We start from the raw sequence: 26,595 nt of genomic DNA on the forward strand, positions 1-26,595 counted from the left end.
AGTCCCACCACATTTTGAGTGATGAATTGTTTTTTTTTTTAGAATTTAAAGTTTTAAATGGACGAGCACCACCGGAGCATGATAGCCATACACTGTAAGCAGTCTTTACCTTTGAATTTTAGCTAAAGGAAATATAATAATATTTACATTACATTACAGTAACTATTTAAGGAAAGTAATCCATGTTTTTCTTTTTTTTTTAACAAAGTTTTAAAGCTTTTGATTATACAGCAGCAGAAGGCCACACAGTTCAATCTGGTCCTCATTTTAAGTACAAACCTAAACCTGAAACAGTTTTCAAGAAATGATTGTACATATTCCACCCAAAAACAGAGATACATCATCAAGCTAAACCATATTTAGCAACATTTAGTCCTTAAGTTACAACAAGGTTCTCAGCATGCCCTTCATTCCAGTGAACATCTTGTCATGTAGGGTGAAATTTTAAATTCTTAAATGATACAAGATTCTGCATGTAAATTCACGTTATTTTAATAATCTTAGTTTCAGTAGTGTAAATAACAAGATAATTCTAGAGCAAAAATGTAATCAATAGCAGGTCATCATTCATGTCTATAGACTCTGGTACAAAGAAGTGCAGGGCGACTGAAAGACCTAAAACAATGGCACCAAGAAGCAATACTGAGTGTACTTTTGTCAGTTAAATCCACAGTTGTATGAGTTCATGGGTGGAGGTCAGTTGATGGTGGTGACATTCAGAGTTGCAGTGCTAAACTGCATTGCATTGAACTCGCTTGATTTCCTGAACTGGAGCCATTTAAAAAACAAAGATGTTCAACTAAGATTATTTTTGTCCTGAATTATATTTCACTATACCCCGGAATTGTTGTTGCACCAATTTTGTCCAAAAATCCTGAACTGAATTCTCTTTTGAAAGTTCCAGAGTAATGCTCAGCATTCTTTTTTGTTAAAGTTAAGGTGCATTCACACCAGCTCTGCTTAGTTTGCTTTTATCGAATTCTGAGGTCCTATTCGTTTGGAAAGGCGTGAATGTGTGATTGGAACAAAAAAAGCAAACTCTGGTCCATCTAAAAACCTCGGTCTCTGTTCAGTTTAAGTGAGCTCTGACATGGTTTGATTGCATATGTGAACGACAAATGGAATGGAGACTTCTCCAAAAGCAGGAAGCGGACTATAGGGCAGGGCATTCTTGGTAAACACAACCAAAACAAACTCTTGCGCATAGTGCTAGCGGGAGGAAAAGCTTGTGGTCTTTTACCAAAGACAAAAGAGAAATACAACTGCTAAAATCTAATAAATTTTTGTTTACATTTTATAAAAAAGGGATTTGCCTCAGTGGTTCTCGGTGCAACACCACCAAAGGCGAGGAGGGGATCAGTTTTTTCAAAGGGTTTGGTTCATTTGACAGTGCAGTGTGAAAGTGAAACCCAGCAGCTGAAAGTATAACAAATGTGGCAATTTTGGTTCCCAGTCAAACCGAGTCTACTGGACTACAACGTTTGAAAACACACGTATGGCTCCCAACGTAGTTCAGTGGAGAACAAGAAAAGAAAAAGTCAGACTTTCCCAGATCTGACAGGAACCAACAGGCCAAAAGGGTATAAATTGGCCAATTAGCTGAAGTCTTGTCAACTTACAATCTTGGAATCCAATAAACCAAATGAAATGTCAAAACACGAGGGGTGATGAAAATGGTTAAACAATCTTCTCACAGAGGAACTCCTCCGGCACATGAAGACTCATGAAGCAGGGTGACATCATGAACCAGTCGCCAACTTATCCTGGGAGCTCAGATATTTTATAGTTTCTGATCGTACCTAAAAAGATGACAATAAGAAAATATGAGTTTTATCAATGTAGGAATATTTGATTAGTTTGTAAGATTAAAAATGAATAACCTGTAATAATTCTATAACTCTTGATAATGATGTATTATTTAAAACCAATTACAATTTAGGTGAAAGAAAAACGAGACAAACAAACCTTTTTGTCCAGGAGTGTTCCAAACACCCAAATGAAGCAACCCTGGAAGAGGAGCATATGGTCAACAAAAGGGCAATTTTACTTTTTTAAATAAACTTGCGCTATATTGTAAAGTACAGAGCAGTAAAACAATTTCAATCAATTAAAATGATAGTATTACCTGCAGTGAATTGCACAGGGTAAAAGCAAAATTAACCTCCCTGTTTTTGGGGGCAATTATGGTTCCGATTCCCAAAATCCAAGTCAGTCCGAAAAACGGTGTGAGCACAGCCAGACTCCTGGCAATCACCACCAAAACATGCTGCTCTTTGCCTTGGCCTGTATTCCTTAGTCCTCTTCTGCTCACCATTTTATAAATCACTACTAGCAGGATGAGGAAGTTTATCGCCACAATCACAAGTGCAGGAGCCAGAAAACCCAACAGAGCTTTGGAGTCCTCCCAGTTCAGCCAACAGCCACGGTTTTGTCTGATGTATTTATGTGACGGGACAGTCACTGCCATGGTTGTTACGGCGATGACCAGTGGTGCAACGTATCCCAGAACAAATCCGATAACCAGCAGGGACGCCTTGGACAATCCGCCCTCGAAGACGAAGACGGTGCGGTAGAGCAGCAGCAGGCCTGAGGCCAACATCCAGAAGAACATGGCGAGGTAGAAGAGGTGGATGAAGAAGGTCACAACTGCACACAGCGCAGGGTGTTCCTTCTTGCTATCGTCTGTAAAGTACGCTCCAATGATGAACCAGATGTCTGCGATCAGGAGAGAAACGGCTATGTTGATGATGGAAACGTGACGCAGGAAGGAGGTGGTGTTGGTACTTATTTTTTTCCAAGTGAGAGCTTCTGTGATAAGACATATGACCAAAGAAGCCATGGATATGCCAACTCCAATTATTGTTATGTCTTTGATGTTTTCGTCCTCAATAATCTCAGGAGACATCAGCATGGAGAAGGAGGTGAGGTGGTTGCAGCTGCAACTGATGGTTTCATTGTTGTGGGACAGCAGAGAGCAGCCTGAGTCGCTCCATCCTCCAAGACCATCAAAGAGTGTGAAATTCCAAAAAACACACTTTGGGTTTCCCAGGGTGTCATTCAGAATTCCTGATGTTATTGATATATTTCTGATTATGGCTTTTGTTGTAGCAAGAACAACCTTTCCGTTGATAACCATGGATGGGGAGTTGTCTTCATCTCTTGGAGGGAGCACGTTATCCATGGATGCGAATACAATTGTAGTAATGAATTGACTTTCTCTGGCCTCTGGTATGTCTATTTCCATTGAGGTGTTAAATACGTTGTTGAAAGTTATTTTGTTTTTTAACTGAGTTCTACTCAGATGAATAAAAGGTGTCACAACAGAGAACGATTCATTGACAAGGAGGGTGGCAACTGATTCAAAGAGGTTCAGCAAGGAAGCACTGGAGCTTTTTATTTTCCCACCATTCTCTGTGCCTGAGCTCGATGTTTTATCGTTGGTGTTTAGGGTATCCCATGATGCCTTTGTTTCATCAGAGGTGAGAAGACCTGCGATCTTCAGGATGTCCTGTAATAAGAAACACATTATGTATTAGATTATGTCTTCAAAAAAGGAAATATTACGTAATATCCTCCTTCTCCTACCTCTGTTGATTGTTTATTTATTGGCATGGATAACATTGAAGATCTGTTTGCTACGTTGCTGAGGGCTTTCACAATGGAACTGATTGTATCTGGAGATTTGGAAATGTTCTTGGTTCTGTTAACGGACACAACCTTGAGTTTCTCCAGGAATACCAGAAGCGTCTCATTATTCAGTTTCTGTCAGGATTAAAGAAAGATTTAACATTATTTCCTCTCAGTTTAAAGTAACGTTCTCTTTAAATTTTTGTTTCATTGTATTTCTTATGATCAACTGAAGGGACTCTGGTTAGATAGTGTTAAATGTGTCTTTAAAGTTACTAAAGTTAAAGGGAGATTCAGTGGTTTTATCACTGTGTGTATATCTCCTGATCTTGATGTGTAGGAGCTGGTAATGAACCATCTTATGTAAAATATAGTTGGAACAAGTACATAGTTGGTGATCCTGTCATTCATACGTTGTACTGAAACGTTGAAGTTTATTTTATTATTTACGATGTTCTCAGGCTCATATGCACATTTTTGTGAGATTCCAGTTTTACTACTTGGACCAAATCATTTAAACACTACAATTTACTGAAAATAATCAAGTTTAGGATTTGCTGAATAAAACACTGGAGGGATTTTGCTGTAGAACCTGTACATCTGTAGCCCACTTATAGTATAATAAATGTTAAAAAATCTCTCTTTGTGAAATCATTTATTCAAGTAAAATAAAACGGGGAGACTTTTTTAACGCTGGTAAGTAGCACCAATCACCTCTGTAGTTTATATTAAACAGAAACATTTTTTGCCATTGCCTTGGAATCCTACATGTTGTTGCTCTCCACTATTAGGCCAGGTTTGAAATTATTCCCAGAAATATACATTTGTATAAAATTCCTATGCATAAAATTCCTACTAGGCAATGTCTATTGTTAATGTCCATAACTTTTAACGTCAAAATATTCATTTTTCTTTTTTACTTTCTAGCTGTTCAGTAATACTTATTTAGTTAGTAGAATAGAAAATCTTCCCCTAATGGAAACCTTTTAAATGGACTCAGCATTTTAGACAATATGTAACAAAACAGAGTTGTGGACTGATTTTAATTCTGTTTTGGTGGGTCAGAAATGTCCAAAGTGCTACATTACCTCAGATTCATCAAGCAGCTGCATCACAGCTGCAGGGACGCAATTGCCTTGATCACCTCCAGAAGTACCGTTTTCATTACAAGTCACTGGACCTTTTCTGGTGGCCACCACTATGAAACATACAAATTCTTTATAATCTTTGACCATAGAGAAAATAATATTGTTTGGGGAATCTGAAAATTTGAAATTTCAATTCTCAATCCCCAGACAAAAACATCTTTCTGTGTTCCGTTTTCAGAGAGGAGTATGTCTGGGCAGAGTGAGCATGAAAATCCGTAACTCTGAGAATGCTGATAAGTCATTTTTTAAAACTGATTAAATTTAACAGATAACAAATTACAGAATGTGTAGAGATTATTTAAGAGATTGGCAACTAACCTGGGGTAACACTGGTGGTTATTTTCTGCGTGGGTTCAGATTCTGTCATTTTGTATATAGAGGGCCTTTCTGTGAGGATGAAATTTCACAGATAACATATTACAGATGTGTAGAGCTAGATCAAGAAATTGTCAACTCACCTGTGGTCGTCATGGCAGCAGATTGGCGGTAATTTATTGTACTCTGCGTAGGATTAGATTCTGTCATGGGGTATGCATTATCTGCTCCTGTAGGAGTAAAAAACTGTTGTCCTGTGTTCTCTAGTACAAATGAGCTGTATGTATCACAGTCACAATAAGCAGAGTTTGTAGAAATATTGACTTATGGACAGTATGCATAAAAAGTCTACTTGTCTACAAACATATGTGCAACTGGCAACTGCAAAGAGTACCAGCTTTAAAGAATAAAATCCATTGAAGAGTCTTATTAAATACTTTTCTTTATTTTAACTTGTGTCAAAGAATTGTTTCCAAGTAGAGATTCTGAATCTGCATCAATCTGTCAATGTTGATTTCAATTTGTTACCAACCAGTCTCGTTTTAATATGCATAAAATCCTGGAAGTATGAAATAAACTAAGAAACCAGAACCCTTCACTATAAATCTATGTGTGTTCAGATGAAAAGTGCTTGTTCAAAAGGTATAATTGCAAAATGTACACATTTGTGGATTATGACATATTGGAAGAAACTGCTGCCGTTGGTCTTTTCGAAGAACAGGGGTCTCCACATGCTAGTCCTTGCTTTTTGTGTGGCCATCATCAGGGCAGCACAATGACGAAGCTGCCCTAGAGGCAAAATATAGGAGGTTGTGTCTCCTATATTTTCTTAGGAGAATCAACATCCTAAGAAAATATACCTGCGGGCTCATCACATGTGTAGACTATGATTTTGTGGGAGAATCCGCTGCCATTAAATATTTGGAAGTTTTTCCGTTTTCAGAGAGGAGTATGTCTGGGCAAAGTGAGCATGAGAATCTGTAACTCTGATAATGCTGACAAGTAATTTTTAAAACTGTAAACCTCATTCAGCTCAACCTTTTGGTTTGATATACAAAGTAGCCATAGACATTGGAGTTTCACAGTTAACACATTATTACAGAATGTGTAGAGATTATTTAAGAGATTGTCAACTAACCTGGGGTAACACTGGTGGTTATTTTCTGCGTGGGTTCAGATTCTGTCATTTTGTATATAGAGGGCCTTTCTGTGAGGATGAAATTTCACAGATAACATATTACAGATGTGTAGAGCTAGATCAAGAAATTGTCAACTCACCTGTGGTCGTCATGGCAGCAGATTGGCGGTAATTTATTGTACTCTGCGTAGGATTAGATTCTGTCATGGAGTATGCATTATCTGCTCCTGTAAAAGTAAAAAACTGTTGTCCTGTGTTCTCTAGTACAAATGAGCTGTATGTATCACAGTCACAATAAGCAGAGTTTGTAGAAATATTGGCTTATGGACAGTATGCATAAAAAGTCTACTTGTCTACAAACATATGTGCAACTGGCAACTGCAAAGAGTACCAGCTTTAAAGAATAAAATCCATTGAAGAGTCTTATTAAATACTTTTCTTTATTTTAACTTGTGTCAAAGAATTGTTTCCAAGTAGAGATTCTGAATCTGCATCAATCTGTCAATGTTGATTTCAATTTGTTACCAACCAGTCTCGTTTTAATATGCATAAAATCCTGGAAATATGAAATAAACTAAGAAACCAGAACCCTTCACTATAAATCTATGTGTGTTCAGATGAAAAGTGCTTGTTGAAAAGGTATAATTGCAAACTGTACACATTTGTGGATTATGACATATTGGAAGAAACTGCTGCCGTTGGTCTTTTCGAAGAACAGGGGTCTCCACATGATACTCCTTGCTTTTTGTGTGGCCATCATCAGGGCAGCACAATGACGAAGCTGCCCTAGAGGCAAAATATAGGAGGTTGTGTCTCCTATATTTTCTTAGGAGAATCAAGATCCTAAGAAAATATACCTGCGGGCTCGTCACATGTGTAGACTATGATTTTGTGGGAGAATCCGTTGCCATTAAATATTTGGAAGTTTTTTCCGTTTTCAGAGAGGAGTATGTCTGGGCAAAGTGAGCATGAGAATCTGTAACTCTGATAATGCTGACAAGTAATTTTTAAAACTGTAAACCTCATTCAGTTCAACCTTTTGGTTTGATATACAAAGTAGCCATAGACATTGGAGTTTCACAGTTAACACATTATTACAGAATGTGTAGAGATTATTTAAGAGATTGTCAACTAACCTGGGGTAACACTGGTGGTTATTTTCTGCGTGGGTTCAGATTCTGTCATTTTGTATATAGAGGGCCTTTCTGTGAGGATGAAATTTCACAGATAACATATTACAGATGTGTAGAGCTAAATCAAGAAATTGTCAACTCACCTGTGGTCGTCATGGCAGCAGATTGGCGGTAATTTATTGTACTCTGCGTAGGATTAGATTCTGTCATAGGGTATGCATTATCTGCTCCTGTAAAAGTAAAAAACTGTTGTCCTGTGTTCTCTAGTACAAATGAGCTGTATGTATCACAGTCACAATAAGCAGAGTTTGTAGAAATATTAGCTTATGGACAGTATGCATAAAAATCTTTTTGCCACTGGCAACTGCAGAGAGTATCAGCTATTAAGAATAAAATCTTAACAGCTGAAGAGTCGTATTAAATACTTTTCTTTATTTTAACTTGTGTCAAAGAATTGTTTCCAAGTAGAGATTCTGAATCTGCATCAATCTGTCAATGTTGATTTTGATTTGTTACCAATCAGTCTCATTTTAATATGCATAAAATCCTGGAAGTATGAAATAAACTAACGAACCAAAACCCTTCACCATAAATCTATGTGTGTTCAGACAAAAAGTGCTTGTTCAAAATGTATACCTGCAAACTGTACACATTTGTGGATTATGACAAATTGGAAAAAACTGCTGCCATTGGTCTTTTCGAAGAACAGGGGTCTCCACATGATAGTCCTCGCTTTTTGTGTGGTCATCGTCAGGGCAGCAAATTGGATGTTTCCCAGAAACACAGAGGATGCAGTTAAATTAGTTGACAATACAGGAAATGACAGAGACACAACCTCTTAAGAAAATATACCTGCCAGCTCGTCACATGTGTAGACTATGATGTTGTGGGAGAATCCGCTGCCATTAAATATTTGGAAGTTTTTGTTTCCGTTTTTAGAGTGGAGTACGCCTGGACAAAGTGAGCATGAGAACCTGTAACTCTGAGAATGCTGATAAGTCATTTTTAAAACTGTAAGCCTCATTTAGTTCAACCTTTTGGTTTGATGTACAAACCACAAACCTTTGACATTTAAACTAAAATGTCCATAGACATTGGAGTTTAACTGTGAATCTCCAATGTCTATAGACATTGGAGTCTCACCATGAATGTCCATAGACATTCATTATCTTTTTAGGTTCAGATTTGTTGTTTTGTTTATAGAAGCTCTTTCTGTGGGGATGAAATTTCACAGATAACATATTACAGATGTGTAAAGCTACATCAAGAAATTGTAAACTCACCTGTGGTCATCATGGCAGCAGATTGGCGGTAATCTGCTGCCATGCATGTGTCAATGCTGATTTCAATTTGTTACCAACCAGTCTCATTTTAATATGCATAACATCCTGGAAGTATGAAATAAACTAGGGAACTAGAACCCTTCATCACAAATCTATGTGTGTTTTGACTTTAGTGAAAAGGAGTTGTTCAAAAAGTATACCTGCAAACTGTACACATTTGTGGATTATGACAAATTGGAAAAAACTGCTGCCGTTGGTTTTTTCGATGAACAGCGGTCTCCACATGATAGTCTTTGCTTTTTGTGTGGTCATCGTCAGGGCAGCACATTGGATGTTTCCCAGAAACACAGAGGATGCAGTCAAATTAGTTGACAATACAGGAAATGACAGAGACACAACCTCTTAAGAAAATATACCTGCCAGCTCGTCACATGTGTAGACTATGATTTTGTGGGAGAATCCGCTGCCATTAAATATTTGGAAGTTTTTTCCGTTTTCAGAGAGGAGTATGTCTGGGCAAAGTGAGCATGAGAACCTGTAACTCTGATAATGCTGACAAGTAATTTTTAAAACTGTAAACCTCATTCAGTTCAACCTTTTGGTTTGATATACAAAGTAGCCATAGACATTGGAGTTTCACAGTTAACACATTATTACAGAATGTGTAGAGATTATTTAAGAGATTGTCAACTAACCTGGGGTAACACTGGTGGTTATTTTCTGCGTGGGTTCAGATTCTGTCATTTTGTATATAGAGGGCCTTTCTGTGAGGATGAAATTTCACAGATAACATATTACAGATGTGTAGAGCTAGATCAAGAAATTGTCAACTTACCTGTGGTCGTCATGGCAGCAGATTTGCGGTAATTTATTGTACTCTGCGTAGGATTAGATTCTGTCATGGGGTATGCATTATCTGCTCCTGTAAAAGTAAAAAACTGTTGTCCTGTGTTCTCTAGTACAAATGAGCTGTATGTATCACAGTCACAATAAGCAGAGTTTGTAGAAATATTGGCTTATGGACAGTATGCATAAAAAGTCTACTTGTCTACAAACAGATGTGCAACTGGCAACTGCAAAGAGTACCAGCTTTAAAGAATAAAATCCATTGAAGAGTCTTATTAAATACTTTTCTTTATTTTAACTTGTGTCAAAGAATTGTTTCCAAGTAGAGATTCTGAATCTGCATCAATCTGTCAATGTTGATTTCAATTTGTTACCAACCAGTCTCGTTTTAATATGCATAAAATCCTGGAAGTATGAAATAAACTAAGAAACCAGAACCCTTCACTATAAATCTATGTGTGTTCAGATGAAAAGTGCTTGTTCAAAAGGTATAATTGCAAAATGTACACATTTGTGGATAATGACATATTGGAAGAAACTGCTGCCGTTGGTCTTTTCGAAGAACAGGGGTCTCCACATGCTAGTCCTTGCTTTTTGTGTGGCCATCATCAGGGCAGCACAATGACGAAGCTGCCCTAGAGGCAAAATATAGGAGGTTGTGTCTCCTATATTTTCTTAGGAGAATCAACATCCTAAGAAAATATACCTGCGGGCTCATCACATGTGTAGACTATGATTTTGTGGGAGAATCTGCTGCCATTAAATATTTGGAAGTTTTTCCGTTTTCAGAGAGGAGTATGTCTGGGCAAAGTGAGCATGAGAATCTGTAACTCTGATAATGCTGACAAGTAATTTTTAAAACTGTAAACCTCATTCAGCTCAACCTTTTGGTTTGATATACAAAGTAGCCATAGACATTGGAGTTTCACAGTTAACACATTATTACAGAATGTGTAGAGATTATTTAAGAGATTGTCAACTAACCTGGGGTAACACTGGTGGTTATTTTCTGCGTGGGTTCAGATTCTGTCATTATGTATATAGAGGGCCTTTCTGTGAGGATGAAATTTCACAGATAACATATTACAGATGTGTAGAGCTAGATCAAGAAATTGTCAACTCACCTGTGGTCGTCATGGCAGCAGATTGGCGGTAATTTATTGTACTCTGCGTAGGATTAGATTCTGTCATGGAGTATGCATTATCTGCTCCTGTAAAAGTAAAAAACTGTTGTCCTGTGTTCTCTAGTACAAATGAGCTGTATGTATCACAGTCACAATAAGCAGAGTTTGTAGAAATATTGGCTTATGGACATATTGGAAGAAACTGCTGCCGTTGGTCTTTTCGAAGAACAGGGGTCACCACATGATACTCCTTGCTTTTTGTGTGGCCATCATCAGGGCAGCACAATGACGAAGCTGCCCTGGAGGCAAAATATAGGAGGTTGTATCTCCTATATTTTCTTAGGAGAAACAACCTCCTAAGAAAATATACCTGCGGGCTCGTCACATGTGTAGACTATGATTTTGTGGGAGAATCCGCTGCCATTAAATATTTGGAAGTTTTTTCCGTTTTCAAAGAGGAGTTATTTAAATCACATTGTAGTCTTACCAGCAGTATTATCCTGCAAGAGTAAAGACAAGTAAATACCAGAATTATTAGTGATGTCAATGGAGTTAGTGTGTTTAATATAACACCATTTTGTCTTGTTCTTTGCAATATAAATAGTTTATTGTTGACTTTGAGAAAGAAGGGTACCTGATACATGCCCAGGGCTCCAATAAGGAATAAAGCCACCACAGGTTGCATTTTTACCCTAGAGGGGAAACAGTTTCAAATTAACACTAAGTAGAGCAAATAAAAAAAAAAACATAATCTTTTATGTATGTGAAGAGTAAAAGCCATCCTGCATTCATTAGTGATAGTGATATTTAGAAAAAAAGAACAGTTATCTGAAAGTTTGACAAGTAGGAATATGGACTTCAGGTATGGAGCAGTATGAGAGGGAATATAGTAGACAGAGAGCTGACCTAACCCAAAAGTTTGTTTTGCCTTTGAATTTGTTACAGTCATCCTACCAAGTTTATAAAGAAAGCCAACCTGAACTCTGTCAATCCAGCTCCATTCGAAGTCTATGACCAGAACCAGTTTTTACTTCAGCCAAAAAACAAAAGCCCAACTGTATGTGTCAATTATTGTTGCATTTCTCTCATCCAGGCAAATCAACAGAATTCAGGATCAGGATGTTGTTACTAAACCATCTGGATTCATCTGTTTCTATTAAAAGCAGACTCACAGATGGGGAGATATTGAGTGATTACATAAAATATTAAATTGAACACAATGTTTGGAGGGCTGCGCAGTAGTGTCGTTTCTAGCATTGCTGCCTTGCAGTAAAAGGTCCTGGCTTTGAATTCCCGATGTCGTTCTGTAATTAGTCTGCATGCCTGGGTTCTCTCCAGGTACTTTGGCTTCCTCCAACAGTCCAACAACATGACAGTTAGGTTGAATGGTTGCTCTAAATTGTTCTACCTGTCAGTTGGATTGTGGTTGTTTGTCCTGTCTCTGAGTTGCTCTGTGATCTTTGTATTGCAGATCTTAAATTAATTGTTGTTGCATCAAGAACCCAATCATTTTTTGTTGTCTATACCGTAACACATTTTACGAGCCAGCCAGGAGTTCCAACTAAAAGTGATCAACCCAAAGAAGATGAACCTAGAAAAGCAAGAGGAGAGACTAACTATGTAGCAACTTCATGGTGAAATGAGCAAAATGCTGCAGAAAAGACAGCATTCAAAGTTGGTCAACCTTCAGAAAGGTTTACCAACCAAGCCTGAAGTTCCTTCATCAGACCAGCTGAGACAACACCAGATCATATTAAAAATTAAGAAGAACCTGAATTATTCCAACAGTTTCTCCAGAGTTTACTTGCCTTTATGGGATATTTGACTTTGTAAGATGCTAGACACCAGAACAGACACAAGCTGAGAAAGGTGCATTAAGCTCACTAAAGGCCAAGTACAAGAAATTGCGAGAGGAACATAAAAAAGCCTGACAGCATTTGGAGGGAAAAAATTGGATTTTAGAGGAAAAACTGAGCTTGAGGGCTCAAAGGGAGGAAACTGAACCACCCACGTGCTTCTCCAGCTAAAATGCTACAGGTGACTCTCAGGCGGGAGTTTTGGTTTTGTGGACAGATTGCAGAAGTTGATAAATCAATCAAATTTTATTTGTATAGCACATTTCAGCAGCAAGGCATTTCAAAGTGCTTTACATCATATCAAACACAGAAACACAAAGTCATCAAGTGGGGGGTTTTTGCTTTTGCATTCATAAAAGATTTACGGGTTACACTCCTACTGTGTTACATGGAACGAAATACCTATTGGTATTTTTATTTCCACTCACGCTCACGATCAGTGGTATAAGCTATCCTATATGAGCCCGATCAAGCAGACTGAGTTCAGACATTCAGAGATTGAGATCCTGGAAGCAGTCATAGCAGTAAGCCCAGGTCTTCATCTCAGAGAGATCCTGGAAATGAAGAAGATTGACATCATCCACTCTGAAACCTGTCCTAAGAGGCTACTTTAAAAATGACTGTTCCTCTGACCTCCTCCACCAGCTTATGAACATTTCACAAGGTCCAAAAGAACACAGAACTTCCTGTTTAGAGCCAAAGACCTACAAGAAAAATTGTGGAAATAAAAAAAGAGGTTGCAAATTTTCAAAAAATCAGTGAAGTCAGAGTTAAAAGACGCTCACATGAGTTTCAACCTCCTTCCAAAGAAGAAGCTGCAGCCAGAGGTGAGATTGGGGGATACAGTAATAACTAATAATGTACTGAGAAGGGAAACATATAACCTGCAAAGAAATGAAATCAAAGTCTAAACGTAGCCCCGAGTTCTAATGCTGTTTCTCTGTCACCAAATTTTTAAGTGATCACCATTCAGGTTATTTTCCCAAAGATAGTGGGTCCCCACTTTCCTTCCAGTTTTTAATAATGCGTTGGACAGTTTTCAACTCAATTTTTGCAGTTTCTGGAATCTCATTAAATGTATCCACTACTTCATGGCAAAGATTTGACCCTTCTTAAACAATCAGATTTTCTACTAGAATGTCTTTCCACATAGTTGTTTAAGAAATACTTAGTTAATGATTGTATCAGCTGTGATTATATAACTTGTCGCAGCTGGAGGAATGTTGTCCATGCATCTGACAGAAAGCTCATCCCCCTTTGCTCAAATAATTCAGATGGCAACCTTTTTGGCCACACAGTGTAATTGTTTGACTTTATTAGAGGAGGGAAATACTAGAAAAAGGAAACATGAAAGTGAGCACATATATGGAAAGTTTAGGGAAATTCCAAATCCACATCCTTGAATAATGAAGTTGGATTTCCAGTCTGATATCAAGTTATGTGGCACCAGGTTCCACAACTTGCTTCTTAGCTGATAAAAACAATGGGCCTCAGTTCTAAAAATACCAAAGCAGATTTGGGTACAGAATGTAACCTGTTCTGGCTAATCCCATCATATCCACAACTGGGTGTTTATGAGTCAACATACCGGTATTCCCTTGGGAATCAGGTTGCTTTAGACCAGTTAATATAGTAATCAGTCCACTGTTATGAAATGTGGTTGTGGTGCTACTTTAAAATACAAGGTAAAACTAATACACCATGGTTTAGGTGCTGGATATGAAGTGGAAGTAGACAGGGATGAAATGGTTAATATGCAAAGATCAAATGGGCAGTATTAATTGGAGATGAGGCATACTGACCCATGAACTTCATATGTAGGTGTCAGGGTTTGCAAGTTTAAAGCAGGTCCAAAATGCAGACAACAGCTAAAGCAGAAGGAAGTTTTAATGAAAGGGAAAGAACAGTTCATGGAGCACAGGAAAAGTAATGGAACCAGCAATGAACAACCAGAGGCTTAATATAGAGGGCATGTCACTGAAGGGAATTGTACCAGTCCAATCAGGGGAACATAAAACAGATGTAAGAGGGCTGAGTAGGGGGGCTGAGGGTAGACGAAACAACACAGATCACACACATGGAAGACTAACTTGGACAGAGGAGGATCTATGAATGAAAGAGGGAGAAAAATCTTAAGCTAACATTAGACAAAAAATCAAAATGCATAGATGAAATAACATAAAAATAAACATGGAACTCAAAACATTTGCAAGAAAATGTTTGAATCGGGTATTCTGGAACAGAGACACATTTGAAACATTCAGATACAGGGCCTGAGAAACAATGGTTTAGAAAATACGCCAACAATCACACATTGAAACACACACACATGCCCCCCCCCCCCCCCCCCCCCCCCCCCCCCCCCCCCCCCCCCCCCACCCCACACACACACACACACACAGCGTATGAGCATCCCAAGCTGCTTTAGAATGGTTTCCCATGTGGAGTCCAGGATTATGGGTCCCATGAAGACACAGGGCCCCTCTTTGTTGGGCTCCCTGAGTTCTGACCTTCCATGGTAACAAAAACAAGTACACACACACAAGCACACACACACACACACAAAGACTATATATTCATAGTTAAATTTCTAAATTAGTTTTAATATGAAGGATGACATGTGAGAGTGAGGATATACCTAAGGCAGTTAGTTTTATTTTATATTATTATTCACATATTAAACCTACTTAATTTCTTATGAGTCAGAATATTATGTATTATGGGGATTAATATATAGTTAAGTAATTATAAATCATGTATTTTTGACTTTATTGTTTTATGTAGATTGCAGATAATTTACATAAATTTAAATTCAAGCAATGAATGTAACCATTCTTTTTTTGAACAGATAACTATCCAACTGTTCATACAAATATAAATATAAATATAGTTTAGTTCAAAGTCTCTTGATGCACAAAAATCTTTTGGCCAGAATATTTGCCTGATGGGTCAGAAAAAAAACTTCTGTTTAGTTTCTGATACATATCAGATCTGATCTGCATTTTTAACCTGAAAAGAAATTACTTTCATTAAACAAAATATGTTGAACAGTGCTTTAATGTTCAACTTTAAAGCAGTTGAACAATCGTCTCCTTCTTCTGAACTTCTATAGAAGTTCAGCACATTTACACATTTACATTACATTTACTGTGACATTTACTTAGTCTCTGAGGCAAACTAAGTTGCTTTTGACGCTTTTTGCTGACATTTTAATGTCAGACATTCTATTAAACAGTTCTGTGTACAACAACTCGTCATGTTTTAAAAAGTGCAGACACAAAAAGGCAAATAACTACTTCTAATAAAAAAACCCAAACCTCCTACCTGTTTTTTCCTTTACTGTTCCAGCACAAGTAATATTAGTTTACATGAAATCCCTTAATGTCAGCAATAAGACATTAAATTGTCCCATAACACAGATCATCAGCAACAGAATTCACAATGTGAATAATGTTGTGAAACACGGAGTTATGTTGAGCGGGGTGTCACCGGGGGGGTGGAGAGTTTCACTGGGATCGTACGCTGTGGCTTCTGCTGCTACAATCAGTAGAAATAAAAATAAAACAAAAATACTTCGGTTATCATTACCAAAACACCCAAATAGAGCATGTAAACATATCAATAAATATATATATCCATACAAAATTAAAATCATTCATCAAAAATATAAAATTTGTTACATTAATTAGTACTAAAGCCACTAAAGCTACTGAATATTACCACAATAGATCTATAAAAGTAACTGCTTTTTGCAAGATGATTTTACATCAAGGTATTATGAAAAAGTATATTTTCCATGTAAGGTGAGAACTTATGACTAATGAGAAAAACTGCATCATCATTTGGTGTTGCTAGGAAACATAGAGGACAATGCGCCTCTGTCTGTGGATGAAGTGTTTTACATACATTTAAGGAAGTTATTTTATTTTCTACTTTAATTTCAATGGACACCCATGTCAAGAAGAGGTAACAGACAAAAATCAAAAACAAACCAAACTGTGGCTGTAATAACGTGTTGCTATGGCAACTTCTACACCGAGGCTGCTGCCAATGCCAGTGGCATGGAGGAGCTGCAACAACGTATCAGAAGCCATCACCAGATTCGCCACCACAACGTTTGAAAATGACAACGAAATGGAGAAAATCTGACTGTATACTAAAGAAGAAGAGAGAGCTCTCAACTTTGGATGCTTTCATGCAGATGCAAACTTTCTCCACAGTTCATGTGCAACATATTGATGGGTTATTTTGCAGCAGAAAGATGACACCGGGACATGAGAGTACTCAACATCTACAGAAGCATCCAGTTCTTACAAAAGAAATATGATAGATTTTATAGGTCTTATTGTCCATCAGCCAAACTGGCTGCTGTATTTGGCCTTCATTGCGTTTGAAGTGGTGCTCTGGGTTCCAAATGTAAATGAAAGTTTCCATAATACATCACTAGCTACACCCAAACTGATTACAAAATAAATCTCTTGTACAATGTAAATTACAATTAATTTACTGTGTTAAAGATTTTTTTAACACAGTAATAATAATGTATAACGAGGTAAAAATGAAGCTGTTGGACTTTCGGTAGCACTGTGGCTTTTAATTTTCAGTGTAGCACTTGTTAATATGATCACTTATTAATGTAATCTATAATCTGAAAGAAATATTTTTTATTATTTTCAGAATTTACAAAGCCACACTTTTGTCAAGAACTACACTGGAGACCAGCATCATGCTGCTGGGTCGACTCCTGGGCATCTCACCATAACGCCTGTTGAGGAGCGTTGTATGTGTAAAGATTTATTTTTTTATAGAAATTATACAAATTATCAACAGTGTTGCAGATAGTAAGCACTCTCTATCGTCAATGAAAGTATTTTATCCTGTTCTACATATACATTACCTTGTGTATTAGTCCAATAACTTCTATATTGAAAAATACGTATGTTTGGAAAAAAGACCTTTTAATTTTTTTATTTATTTGAATATTTACTTGATTTCATTTCTTGATTTAAGTTTTTAAAATAATTTTATACTTCTTGCCTGTCTGCCATCATTTACATTTTTGCAATCTTTTTTATTGCTGATGTTTTATTCCCAGTGTTATATTGATGCTTTTTACCATTAAAATTTTTCTAATGAAACTTTTACTGATGTCTTTTACTTACATGTCTAGCAAAATAAAATTATTTTTTTTCAACATTATTTTTGCCTTCGTCTTTAATGTCATTAATACAAGTGAACATCGTCATGACAGACAGAGGAGGTTTTCTGAATGTTCAATGCCACTGCAGACACGAGGATGATGGTGTGACAGACATTCTGCTAAAGCGAATTAAAATGAAACTTGTGTTTAATTTTCAAAGAAAATAATACTTGTTCTGTCACCAAAATCACATTACAACCTCTGTTTCTCTCGCGACCCCATGAGAAAAGTTCACAAGATTAAAGTTCACATGGACAACAACTGACAACTTATAAAAAATATATTTTCCCAGCTAGATAAGCCAAACAAATGTTGGCTTATGAAAGCTTTTTTTCTGCGCAGCTTCCCAGGTATTGCCTACCGGTTTATGGTCAGAGCTGGGACTAATGCAAAGTGATGGAAATGAACAGCTAATTTTGAGACTCCCAGGTTGTTCAGCAAGTTTGTGGAAACCTTTGAAAGCCATTTTCTCTAAATGTTAGGATTCACAGTTCCAGTATTCAAATGGCCTTTTCTTCATGTTTTATTTCCACGTGTTTGACATCATTGGAAAGCTTAAAATTTACAATTTTTGAATCTGTGAATATCTCAAAAGACCCCCAAAGTAAACTAAGAAAAGTTTCTACTTTTGCTGTGGCCCATCACAAATGTAAAGAAAACATGTTTTTTAATAGAAGTTACATAAGCGAACTTTAAAGGCACATGAAAAAACTTAACCATGCAAAAAAAGATATTGAGAAAATCCTTACAATGTTTTATTTTTTACAGCATGTACACATAATAAAAATTAGCAAGCAGCCAAAAAAAAAAAATCTGTTTCAGTTTATTGTACAAAAAACCATGAACCACTTTTTTCCAATATGGCTGCATCTCAATCGTGAAAACTTTTTTGCCGCATTTCCTTGTTGTTTTGAAGATGCTGGGGTTGTTTAGAGCTGGTGACGAGTTACAATAGATGCATAAATCATCATTTGGGTTTTTCAATCAAGATAAAAACAGAACTTTGTTAGAAAAAGAGATTGAAAAGGCTTTATGTTCATATGCAGGGCTTAGGTATTACTGTACATTCCCATAGCAACAATGATAAACAAAATGCAAGAAAATTAATGTAGGACAAAGAATAACAGGCTAAAACCAACGTTTTTCCCTCTTCATCATAGGAACTCTTCAGGCAGTTACTTCATCAACCAGCGGTGGACTTATCAGCTGAAGTCAGTGATTTTATAGTTTCTGACCGCACCTGAAAAAAAAAGAGTGATTGATTTGTGCACAAAAAATATTTCAAATCAATAGATTTTAGATAAATGATAGCATTTTCAAAAATATTTAAAATGTAGTGTAAAGGGAGCAGAGACATGCACACCTTTTTGTCCAGCAGTGTTCCAAACACCCAAATGAAACAACCCTGCAAAAAAGACACAAGGTTTTCAGAAAAAGTTTTAAAAAGTAAGGAGTTTTAGAATACTTCTACATAGTAAATGTGTGATTGTTGTTACCTGCAGTGAATTGCACAGGGTAAAAGCAAAATTTATCTCCCTGTTTTTGGGGGCAATTATGGTTCCGATTCCCAAACTCCAAGTCAGTCCGAAAAACGGTGTGAGCACAGCCAGACTCCTGGCAATCACCACCAAAACATGCTGCTCTTTGCCTTGGCCTGCATTCCTTACTTCTCTTCTCCTCAACATTTTATAAATCACTACTAGCAGGATGAGGAAGTTTATCGCCACAATCACAAGTGCAGGAGCCACAAAGGCCAACAGAGCTTTGGAGTCCTCCCAGTTCAGCCAACAGCCATGGTTTTCTCTGACGTATTTATGTGATGGGACAGTCACTGCCATGGTTGTTACGGCGATGACCAGCGGAGCAGCATATCCCAGAACAAATCCGATAACCAGCATGGACGTCTTGGACAATCCGCCCTCGAAGACGAAGACGGTGCGGTAGAGCAGCAGCAGGCCTGAGGCCAACATCCAGAAGAACATGGCGAGGTAGAAGAGGTGGATGAAGAAGGTCACAACTGCACACAGCGCAGGGCTTTTCTTCTTACTATCGTCTGTAAAGTACGCTCCGATGATGAACCAGATGTTTGCGATCAGGAGAGAAACGGCTATGTTGATGATGGAAACGTGACGCAGGAAGGAGGTGGTGTTGGTACTTATTTTTTTCCAAGTGAGAGCTTCTGTGATAAGACATATGACCAAAGAAGCCATGGATATGCCAACTCCAATTATTGTTATGTCTTTGATGTTTTCGTCCTCAATAATGTCAGGGGACATCAGCATGGAGAAGGAGGTGAGGTGGTTGCAGCTGCAGCTGATGGTTTCACTGTTGTGGGACAGCAGAGAGCAGCCCGAGTCGCTCCATCCTCCAAGACCATCAAAGAGTGTGAAATTCCAAAAAACACACTTTGGGTTTCCCAGGGTGTCATTCAGAATTCCTGATGTTATTGATATATTTCTGATTATGGCTGCTGTCGTAGCAAGAACAACCTTTCCGTTGATAACCATGGATGAGGAGTTGTCTTCATTTCTCGGAGGGAGCACGTTATCCATGGACGCGAATACAATTGTAGTAATGAAATGACTTCCTCCGCTGGCCTCCGCTGGTATGTCTATTTCCACTGAGAAGTTAAAATCATGATGAAAATAGTTTTCGAACATCGCTTTATTCAGTTGAATGAAACTTGTCTCAATGGTGAAGGATTCATTGACAAGATTGTTCGATACTGACTCAAAAAGATTCAGCAAGGCAGAGCTGGTGCTTTGTATTGTGGAGCCGTTGTTTTGGTTTTCTTTGTCTTTGTTATTGAGCTTGTCCCATGACCCCTTTGATTCAATGGACGTGAGAACGCCAGCCGTTTCCAGGATATACTGTTTTTAAAAACACAATATACGTATATTAGATTTGAACATGTATATTTTGAAATATGGAGAATTTACCTGACACACACCCTCACCTACCGTTGTTGATTTTTTAGTTAGCGGCAAAGTTAACAATGTTGATGTGCTAGCCACATTGTTAAGGATCGTAACAATCGAATTGATCGTGGCTGGAGAAACAGAAACAGTCCCAGTGTTGTCGACAGTCACGTTTCTGAGTTCCTCCAAGAAATTTGGCAATGTTGAGTCATTTAGTGTCTGTTGCAGTTAAAGAAACAAATTTTTAGTTTCACAGTTAAAGTCATGGTTTGTATTTGGCTAACTTTAAATTGTTTCTGATGATAAAACCAAATGTAATGCAATACATTAAAAATACAGTCTTGTTTATTTGTGCTACATTCATGTTGTTTCAATTCAAGTATGAAAAGACTTTTGTAGGAATGTTTGAATTCTGAAATTAGATTTTTTTTAAACAATCTGATTTTCAGATCATAACCAAAACATCATATTTTTGGGGGGTTATGTGATCACCATGACCAAAAAGTAAAATTTCCATTGTATTTTTAAATTTGTAATCAGTTTTATGTAAAAATTGTACTGAACACATAAATGATGCTTTCAGATGAATTCGTCGAGAACATATAACATAAATATTTCAGTCATCCAAACTGACCTAGAACAGGAAAAGTTTAATATGATTTAATGTGAGGCAGCGAGAAAAATGGTTCCAAGTATTTTCTTCTAGAAAACTATTTGTAAAGAGGCACAGGCATCAGAAATGCTTATCAAAAACATGACAGGATGTAATATAATTGATTTTTCTTTACTAAAGTAAAAAATAAAAATACAAATGTTGCATTCTACTGATATCAGAGTCTTTTTTATTGTGCTTTGGTGTCATGATAGTAAACATGAGTGAGTTACCTTAGATTTATCAAGCATCTCCTGAATAGGTGCGAGGACACAGTTGTCCTCTTTTCGTTCATATTTTCCATTTTCCATACAAACTGCTGTCATATTTCCCACCATGCCCACGCCACAGGGTGCCCACACTTTGTAACCTACTAATCCGATTCCATATGGAGGCTCTTTACATGTAATATCTAAAGATGGAAGAATATGTTGAGTTGAACCCTCTACCCAAAATTCTGAGAAGATACAAAAGGCTTTTGACGATTTGATTGATGGGCTCCAATTTTTCAAAATGGGCACAAATCATCCTAATGAAGGCATAAGCCCATCACCACACAACGCTTACTAACCTAGACGGGTGTCACAAGATCTGACCGTTTATTTTATTTGACATTTTGCACATTTCTGATCATAACATTTCCTAAAATAGAGCAAGAAACCATTTCCTTTTACATTTGCTAAATCAGCATTACAGCAAACATTACATGTCTAGCATACAGTTGGACAAAGAATGCTACAGGTGACAGCCACTCTCATCCAGATGCAGTATGGGTTTTAATGCCTGGTGTAAAGTGGCACAGCAGAAAATTAGAGCGGCAATCTAAAGCTCTCCACACCAAAGCAATACAAAACCTGACGGCAATAATAATACCATGGGTAGTTTTACTTAGCAGTACCAAAGGTTTTGGGTTTCTTGATCTACCCCAGCAATGCGAGGATACTGTGCCAATATGGCAACCCAAATAATTATATAACAGCCTGCTTTTGGCAAGCTGTTTGTGCATTTATCGTATATTCCTAATAGTTTTCCCTACTTGATAGCAGACTTCCATTTTTTCCCAGTACCAACTAGACTTTATTTTTTTCCAATAGATACACCATCACACTGAGGCGTAATTCATTCTGCACTGACTCAGTCTGCTCCACTGTCTGGGTGATGCAAATTTTACTTTGACTTTTTTGGACGTTCTAGTGCAGCCCACACTGTGCTGACTGTCTAGGGACAATAATACTGGAAGTCAGCAGGTGGTGCCAAATGTACACTATAGAAAGACAATGAAATAGCGAGCAGATTTGCTGTTTTTATCCTTTTAGATCAGGGGTCTCAAACTCCAGTCCTCAAGGGCCGCTGTCCTGCAGTTTTTAGATGTGCCACAGGTACAAAACACTGGAATGAAATGGCTTAATGACCTCCTCTTTGTGTAGATCAGTTCTCCCAGTCTTGCTAATGACCTAATTATTCTATTCAGGTGTGGTGCAGCAGAGGCACATCTAAAAGTTGCAGGACTGCGGCCCTCGAGGACTGGAGTTTGACACCCCTGTTTTAGATAGTTTATTTCTCAGGAGCCCATTAAACACAAAACCCAGATAGAGTCTGAAAAAACATAATCAGAAACATAAACTTGTTAAAATCAGAATACCATCGACTTCTTCACATGTATAGATGGACGTGTAGACAACGTTACTGTCAAACATCTGGAGTAGTTGTCCAATATCGGTGCTTTCCACTATGTAGACAGGATTATTCCATTAAAACACATTAGACACAGATGTGTGAGTTTGGAAGTTAAACACACATTAAAACATTTTTCTAATGAATTAACTACAACAACAAAAAAATCAGTAAGCCATTGTCACCTTTTGAAATAATCTGTAAGAGAAACAAAATATCCAAATTAGTCTTCCTGTAAAAAGTTTTGCAAATTTTTTTCAATGGGTCTCATGTAGGTGCAATATTATAAAATAGAGATAATAAAGAAATGAATGAGTACCTGCCACAAGTAGACAGCTCCAATTAGAAACACAGACGCTCTGGTCCACATTGTCAATCTGATGCAAAAACACAAAACACAGTGGCATTAAGAAAGAACTTAATGCAATCATATTCAATAAATTAGAAAATAAGATGAACACAGTGGTGTGGACGTGTTCACCCTCTTTCAGAATTCAGTTTTTGTTTTGTTTGTCACACTTCAGTATCAGAACATCAAACCAATATAACAACACAAATATTATCTGATTATAGCAAAAATAATACACATAAACAACATTTTCTGCTGATACCAACCAAACAATTTTTAATACACCCTTATTAATAAAACTGTAGAATTTAAAGAGGAGGTTCTTTTTACAAGCACTGTAACTATAGATGTCATTTTCATTTAAAGAAATACATTCTTAAAAAAAGAGAAGGTAGTTGTTTTTTTAACCAAAAATATACAGGTAGATCTATAAAAAATGTGACTATTGCGTAAAAGTCCAATATCTCCTACCAGTCATCTCAGTCATTTTAGAGATCCAGTAGTAAAATGTTTAAAGCTTTTATTTTATGCAGTTTCAGTGATTATAGCTTAAAGGTACAGAAAACACAAAATTACTGTCTTAGAAAATTATAGTATCACATCAGACCAGTTAAAAAAGAATGTTTTAACACCAAGCATTTCTGAAAAGTATTTACATTTCTCTGCACTCAGTACTCAGTCGGTTCTCCTGCTGCATGAATTACTGCGTCAATGCTCCGTGGCTTGGAGGAGGTCAGCCTGTGGTTCGCTTTGACAGCTGCCTTCAGATCATCTTCATCGTTGGGTCGCTCATCTTCTTCTCTATAGGTTAAAGGTTAGGAGAGTCTGCTGGCCAATCAACAACAGGAAAACCATGGACACTGAAGCAGCTTTTGGTACCGTCAGCAGGATTGACTGTGGACTCCAGAAAAACCCAGTGGACCAGAACCAGCAGATGACATGGCAGCCCAAGACTATATCACTGACTCTATAATATATGCGTCACTTTCTGAGATGACTGGCAGGAAATACTGCACGTTTATGTAATATTCTATTTTTTAGATGTACCTGTATGCAAAGTAATTTGCTTGGTTTAGTCAGTACTTTCTTTGTATAACTCAGCTACGTTGGCGGTTTTCTGGTTTGGTTTCACCGGTCAATCAGATATACTGCTGGCTTGGTGTGGGGGCGAGGCGTCATTTGTTTCAATATTTTGGTTTTTGACCATGTTCAGGGTGGCAAAGGAACCTGCTGACATCTCTGTTAAAAGCTCAAAAACATGCACATCTAGCCACTGCGATCGCTGTATTACTTGTGAAATTTTATTTTATTTTTGTGTTTTTCTAAACAAACTTATTTGCATCACTTTGCATCCAGGTAGGAGTTTCAAAATACGTTAGTTGTACAGTTCATCTCCAGGGAGCCGTGAACTCTTCCAACATGAATAGAAATGTTATAGTTATATATTTTTAAAATACTGTATATTATAAAATATTCTAGAATGGTCAGCTAGTATCCAGTGATCTGAAGATACAGAGGAGGAAAACACCAAACTAACAGATAATTGTAATAGTCTGAAGATGGAAGAAAAAAAAAATCAGTCCCAAGCACAGAGCTGATCAAGTTCTGAGTTGGTTTCAGAAAAAGAAAATAAAAGTGCTAAAAGAAAAGAGCTGAAGGCAGAGAGGAATCCTCCAAATTAGCTTCAGACAGTCTACAAGAAAACAAATGGTCAAAGTTACACCTGAGTAGCAATGAAGTTAATTTTTCTACACAGGACATCTTGAAGGTGTTATTAAAAAAAAAAGATTCTTCAAACAGTGTTTGTGACGGTCAGACTTTTCAGTCATAACTCAGACTGTATATTTGCAAGTTATATACAGACAAAACATCTGCCTACTTTTAGTTTTTCAGACATTTAATTTAAAATTGTGGAATTTTTGTTTTTTTTGACAATCTACATGACCATCATTTTTATTTTTTCAGTCATACATAGGAGATCTCCAATGATTGGCTCGCTGCCATGAAGCACTCTTTCAAGCATTTTGATTGGTTGAGGCACTGGAAGGCTTGTAGATGCTATTTGGCTTTTTCAAACACAAACTCTGCATAATTTTGTCTTGTTTTGTAATATTTTCTGATCTTTTACAATGTCTTATGATTTCACAAATCTTTGGTGGCTTTTGATTGTTTCTGGTAGAGAAAGAAAAACTTTTGATTTTGTTCATTTTGTCGACTTTTGTTCATATTTTTTGGACAAGTTGTGCAATTGTTTTTACTTTTTGTCTTTCGAATGGCTGCTACAATATGCAACTATGGCAACAAGTTATTGTTTGTACAACTGGGAGCAGCTAATTAGTATTCAAAAGTTCAAGTAAACAACGTAGAAAGTCATGAGTCATACAGAAACCGTCTTCAGTCAAATTCATGGCCTGATCACCATCCACAACGACTCTTGGACAATATGAGACATAACAATATTTGCTTTTCTGCTAATTCAATTTAAGTTCAGTATTTCAACTTCAATTTTTATTTCAGTTCAATTTATGCTTTAGATTCTCATCCCACACAGCTTGTTGGCTGTTATTCCACTGTCAGCTTAGAAAAACCTGCCAGCCTCATCAGCCACTTCCAAATACTTTCATTTAAAAACTCATAAATTGGAGAATAAAATACAACTTCCTGTGAAGCCTTCTGATAGTTTAGAACTTCTTGTGGTCAGATTCCTTTGAGCTATTCAGTTACACATCAGTGATCTTGATTAAAAAAAACCCAACACGACAGAAATATCCTACCTTTCCTGGGTATCGCTGTTGCAATCAAGAAAAGAACATAAATCCTCCGACTTGCCGTAGCTGGACAACAAAATATTCCCAGTGTTAAACAGCGACTTTGTCTGTGTTATGGAGCCAATCAGGAAATGATGGTGGAGTTAAAGGATTCTCTTTCATTAGAGCTTTTTATTGGCAGTGTATTTGCATTCCTGGCGTCCGTCAAATAGCCTCGTGCAAAATGTGAATTTGGGAACATTTGCTTAAGTGTTACTTTGTGAGAACTGAATAAAATGTCTCTGTTGGAGGAAATGTGGATGTAACAACACCATTATTTGGTTTACAAGATAATGTTCCACTGGTTGGTTTGGGTGTTTGGTTTTTGCATAAGTAAACATTCACTTCCTGTTTCTCATCCACTCATAATTCAACTAGAGAAAGCCAAAGTAATGGAGAAATATCTAACAACCACAGGAAGAATAACTACTGAGAAAACAAGCACATCTGTCTAATAATAATAATAATAATAACAATAATCCGTAAGGTTAAAATATTAATGTTTTAAATAAATACATACTATCT

The 26,595-nt window shown here is 37.1% G+C and overlaps 2 protein-coding genes across 3 annotated transcripts; both read right to left on the reverse strand.

Moving 5' to 3' along the window:
• LOC116733826 (adhesion G protein-coupled receptor F4-like) lies at positions 1 to 15,952 on the reverse strand. Its single transcript, XM_032584695.1, has 22 exons — positions 15,795 to 15,952; positions 11,249 to 11,306; positions 11,102 to 11,114; positions 10,615 to 10,701; positions 10,475 to 10,543; positions 9,480 to 9,566; positions 9,340 to 9,408; positions 9,061 to 9,156; positions 8,845 to 8,940; positions 8,214 to 8,312; positions 7,998 to 8,093; positions 7,505 to 7,591; positions 7,365 to 7,433; positions 6,369 to 6,455; positions 6,229 to 6,297; positions 5,234 to 5,320; positions 5,094 to 5,162; positions 4,716 to 4,825; positions 3,586 to 3,762; positions 2,126 to 3,508; positions 1,966 to 2,007; positions 1 to 1,799 (listed from the first exon to the last, which is right to left on the reverse strand). The coding sequence occupies exons 2-22, from the start codon at positions 11,297 to 11,299 to the stop codon at positions 1,740 to 1,742; spliced, it is 3,003 nt and encodes a 1,000-aa protein (XP_032440586.1). The 5' UTR covers positions 11,300 to 11,306; positions 15,795 to 15,952; the 3' UTR covers positions 1 to 1,739.
• A 2,449-nt stretch (positions 15,953 to 18,401) lies between these two features.
• On the reverse strand, positions 18,402 to 26,239 carry LOC116733683 (adhesion G protein-coupled receptor F5-like). 2 transcript variants are annotated; one of them, XM_032584487.1, is made up of 10 exons: positions 26,038 to 26,239; positions 23,920 to 24,064; positions 23,234 to 23,291; positions 23,100 to 23,112; positions 22,883 to 22,969; positions 21,474 to 21,652; positions 20,631 to 20,807; positions 19,167 to 20,540; positions 19,034 to 19,075; positions 18,402 to 18,910 (listed from the first exon to the last, which is right to left on the reverse strand). In XM_032584487.1, exons 2-10 carry the CDS (start codon positions 23,958 to 23,960, stop codon positions 18,854 to 18,856), a joined length of 2,028 nt encoding a protein of 675 aa, XP_032440378.1. In that variant the 5' UTR covers positions 23,961 to 24,064; positions 26,038 to 26,239; the 3' UTR covers positions 18,402 to 18,853. The 2 variants fall into 2 exon arrangements, with proteins under 2 accessions (XP_032440378.1, XP_032440379.1); XM_032584488.1 differs by lacking the exon at positions 23,920 to 24,064 and having other exon boundaries at positions 26,038 to 26,238.
• Between the last annotated feature and the right edge of the window lie 356 nt (positions 26,240 to 26,595).

The sequence above is a fragment of the Xiphophorus hellerii genome, chromosome 15 (genome assembly GCF_003331165.1).
Source record: "Xiphophorus hellerii strain 12219 chromosome 15, Xiphophorus_hellerii-4.1, whole genome shotgun sequence".
Lineage (NCBI taxonomy): Eukaryota > Metazoa > Chordata > Actinopteri > Cyprinodontiformes > Poeciliidae > Xiphophorus > Xiphophorus hellerii.

What these genes read in the sequence shown, in the direction of transcription:
- LOC116733683 (XM_032584487.1), bottom strand. Translation starts at nt 23,960, where the DNA reads ATGCAGCAGGAGAACCGACTGAGTACTGAGTGCAGAGAAAT. An exon ending in TACATGTGAAGAAGTCGATG is followed by an intron (nt 21,653 to 22,882) that starts GTATTCTGATTT and finishes TTCCATCTTTAG; the next exon opens with ATATTACATGTAAAGAGCCT. An exon ending in CCCTGTGCAATTCACTGCAG is followed by an intron (nt 19,076 to 19,166) that starts GTAACAACAATC and finishes TCTTTTTTGCAG; the next exon opens with GGTTGTTTCATTTGGGTGTT.
- LOC116733826 (XM_032584695.1), bottom strand. Translation starts at nt 11,299, where the DNA reads ATGCAACCTGTGGTGGCTTTATTCCTTATTGGAGCCCTGGGCATGTAT. An exon ending in TGCTGCCATGACGACCACAG is followed by an intron (nt 10,544 to 10,614) that starts GTGAGTTGACAA and finishes TCATCCTCACAG; the next exon opens with AAAGGCCCTCTATATACATA. An exon ending in CAAATGTGTACAGTTTGCAG is followed by an intron (nt 8,313 to 8,844) that starts GTATACTTTTTG and finishes CACTTTGTCCAG; the next exon opens with GCGTACTCCACTCTAAAAAC.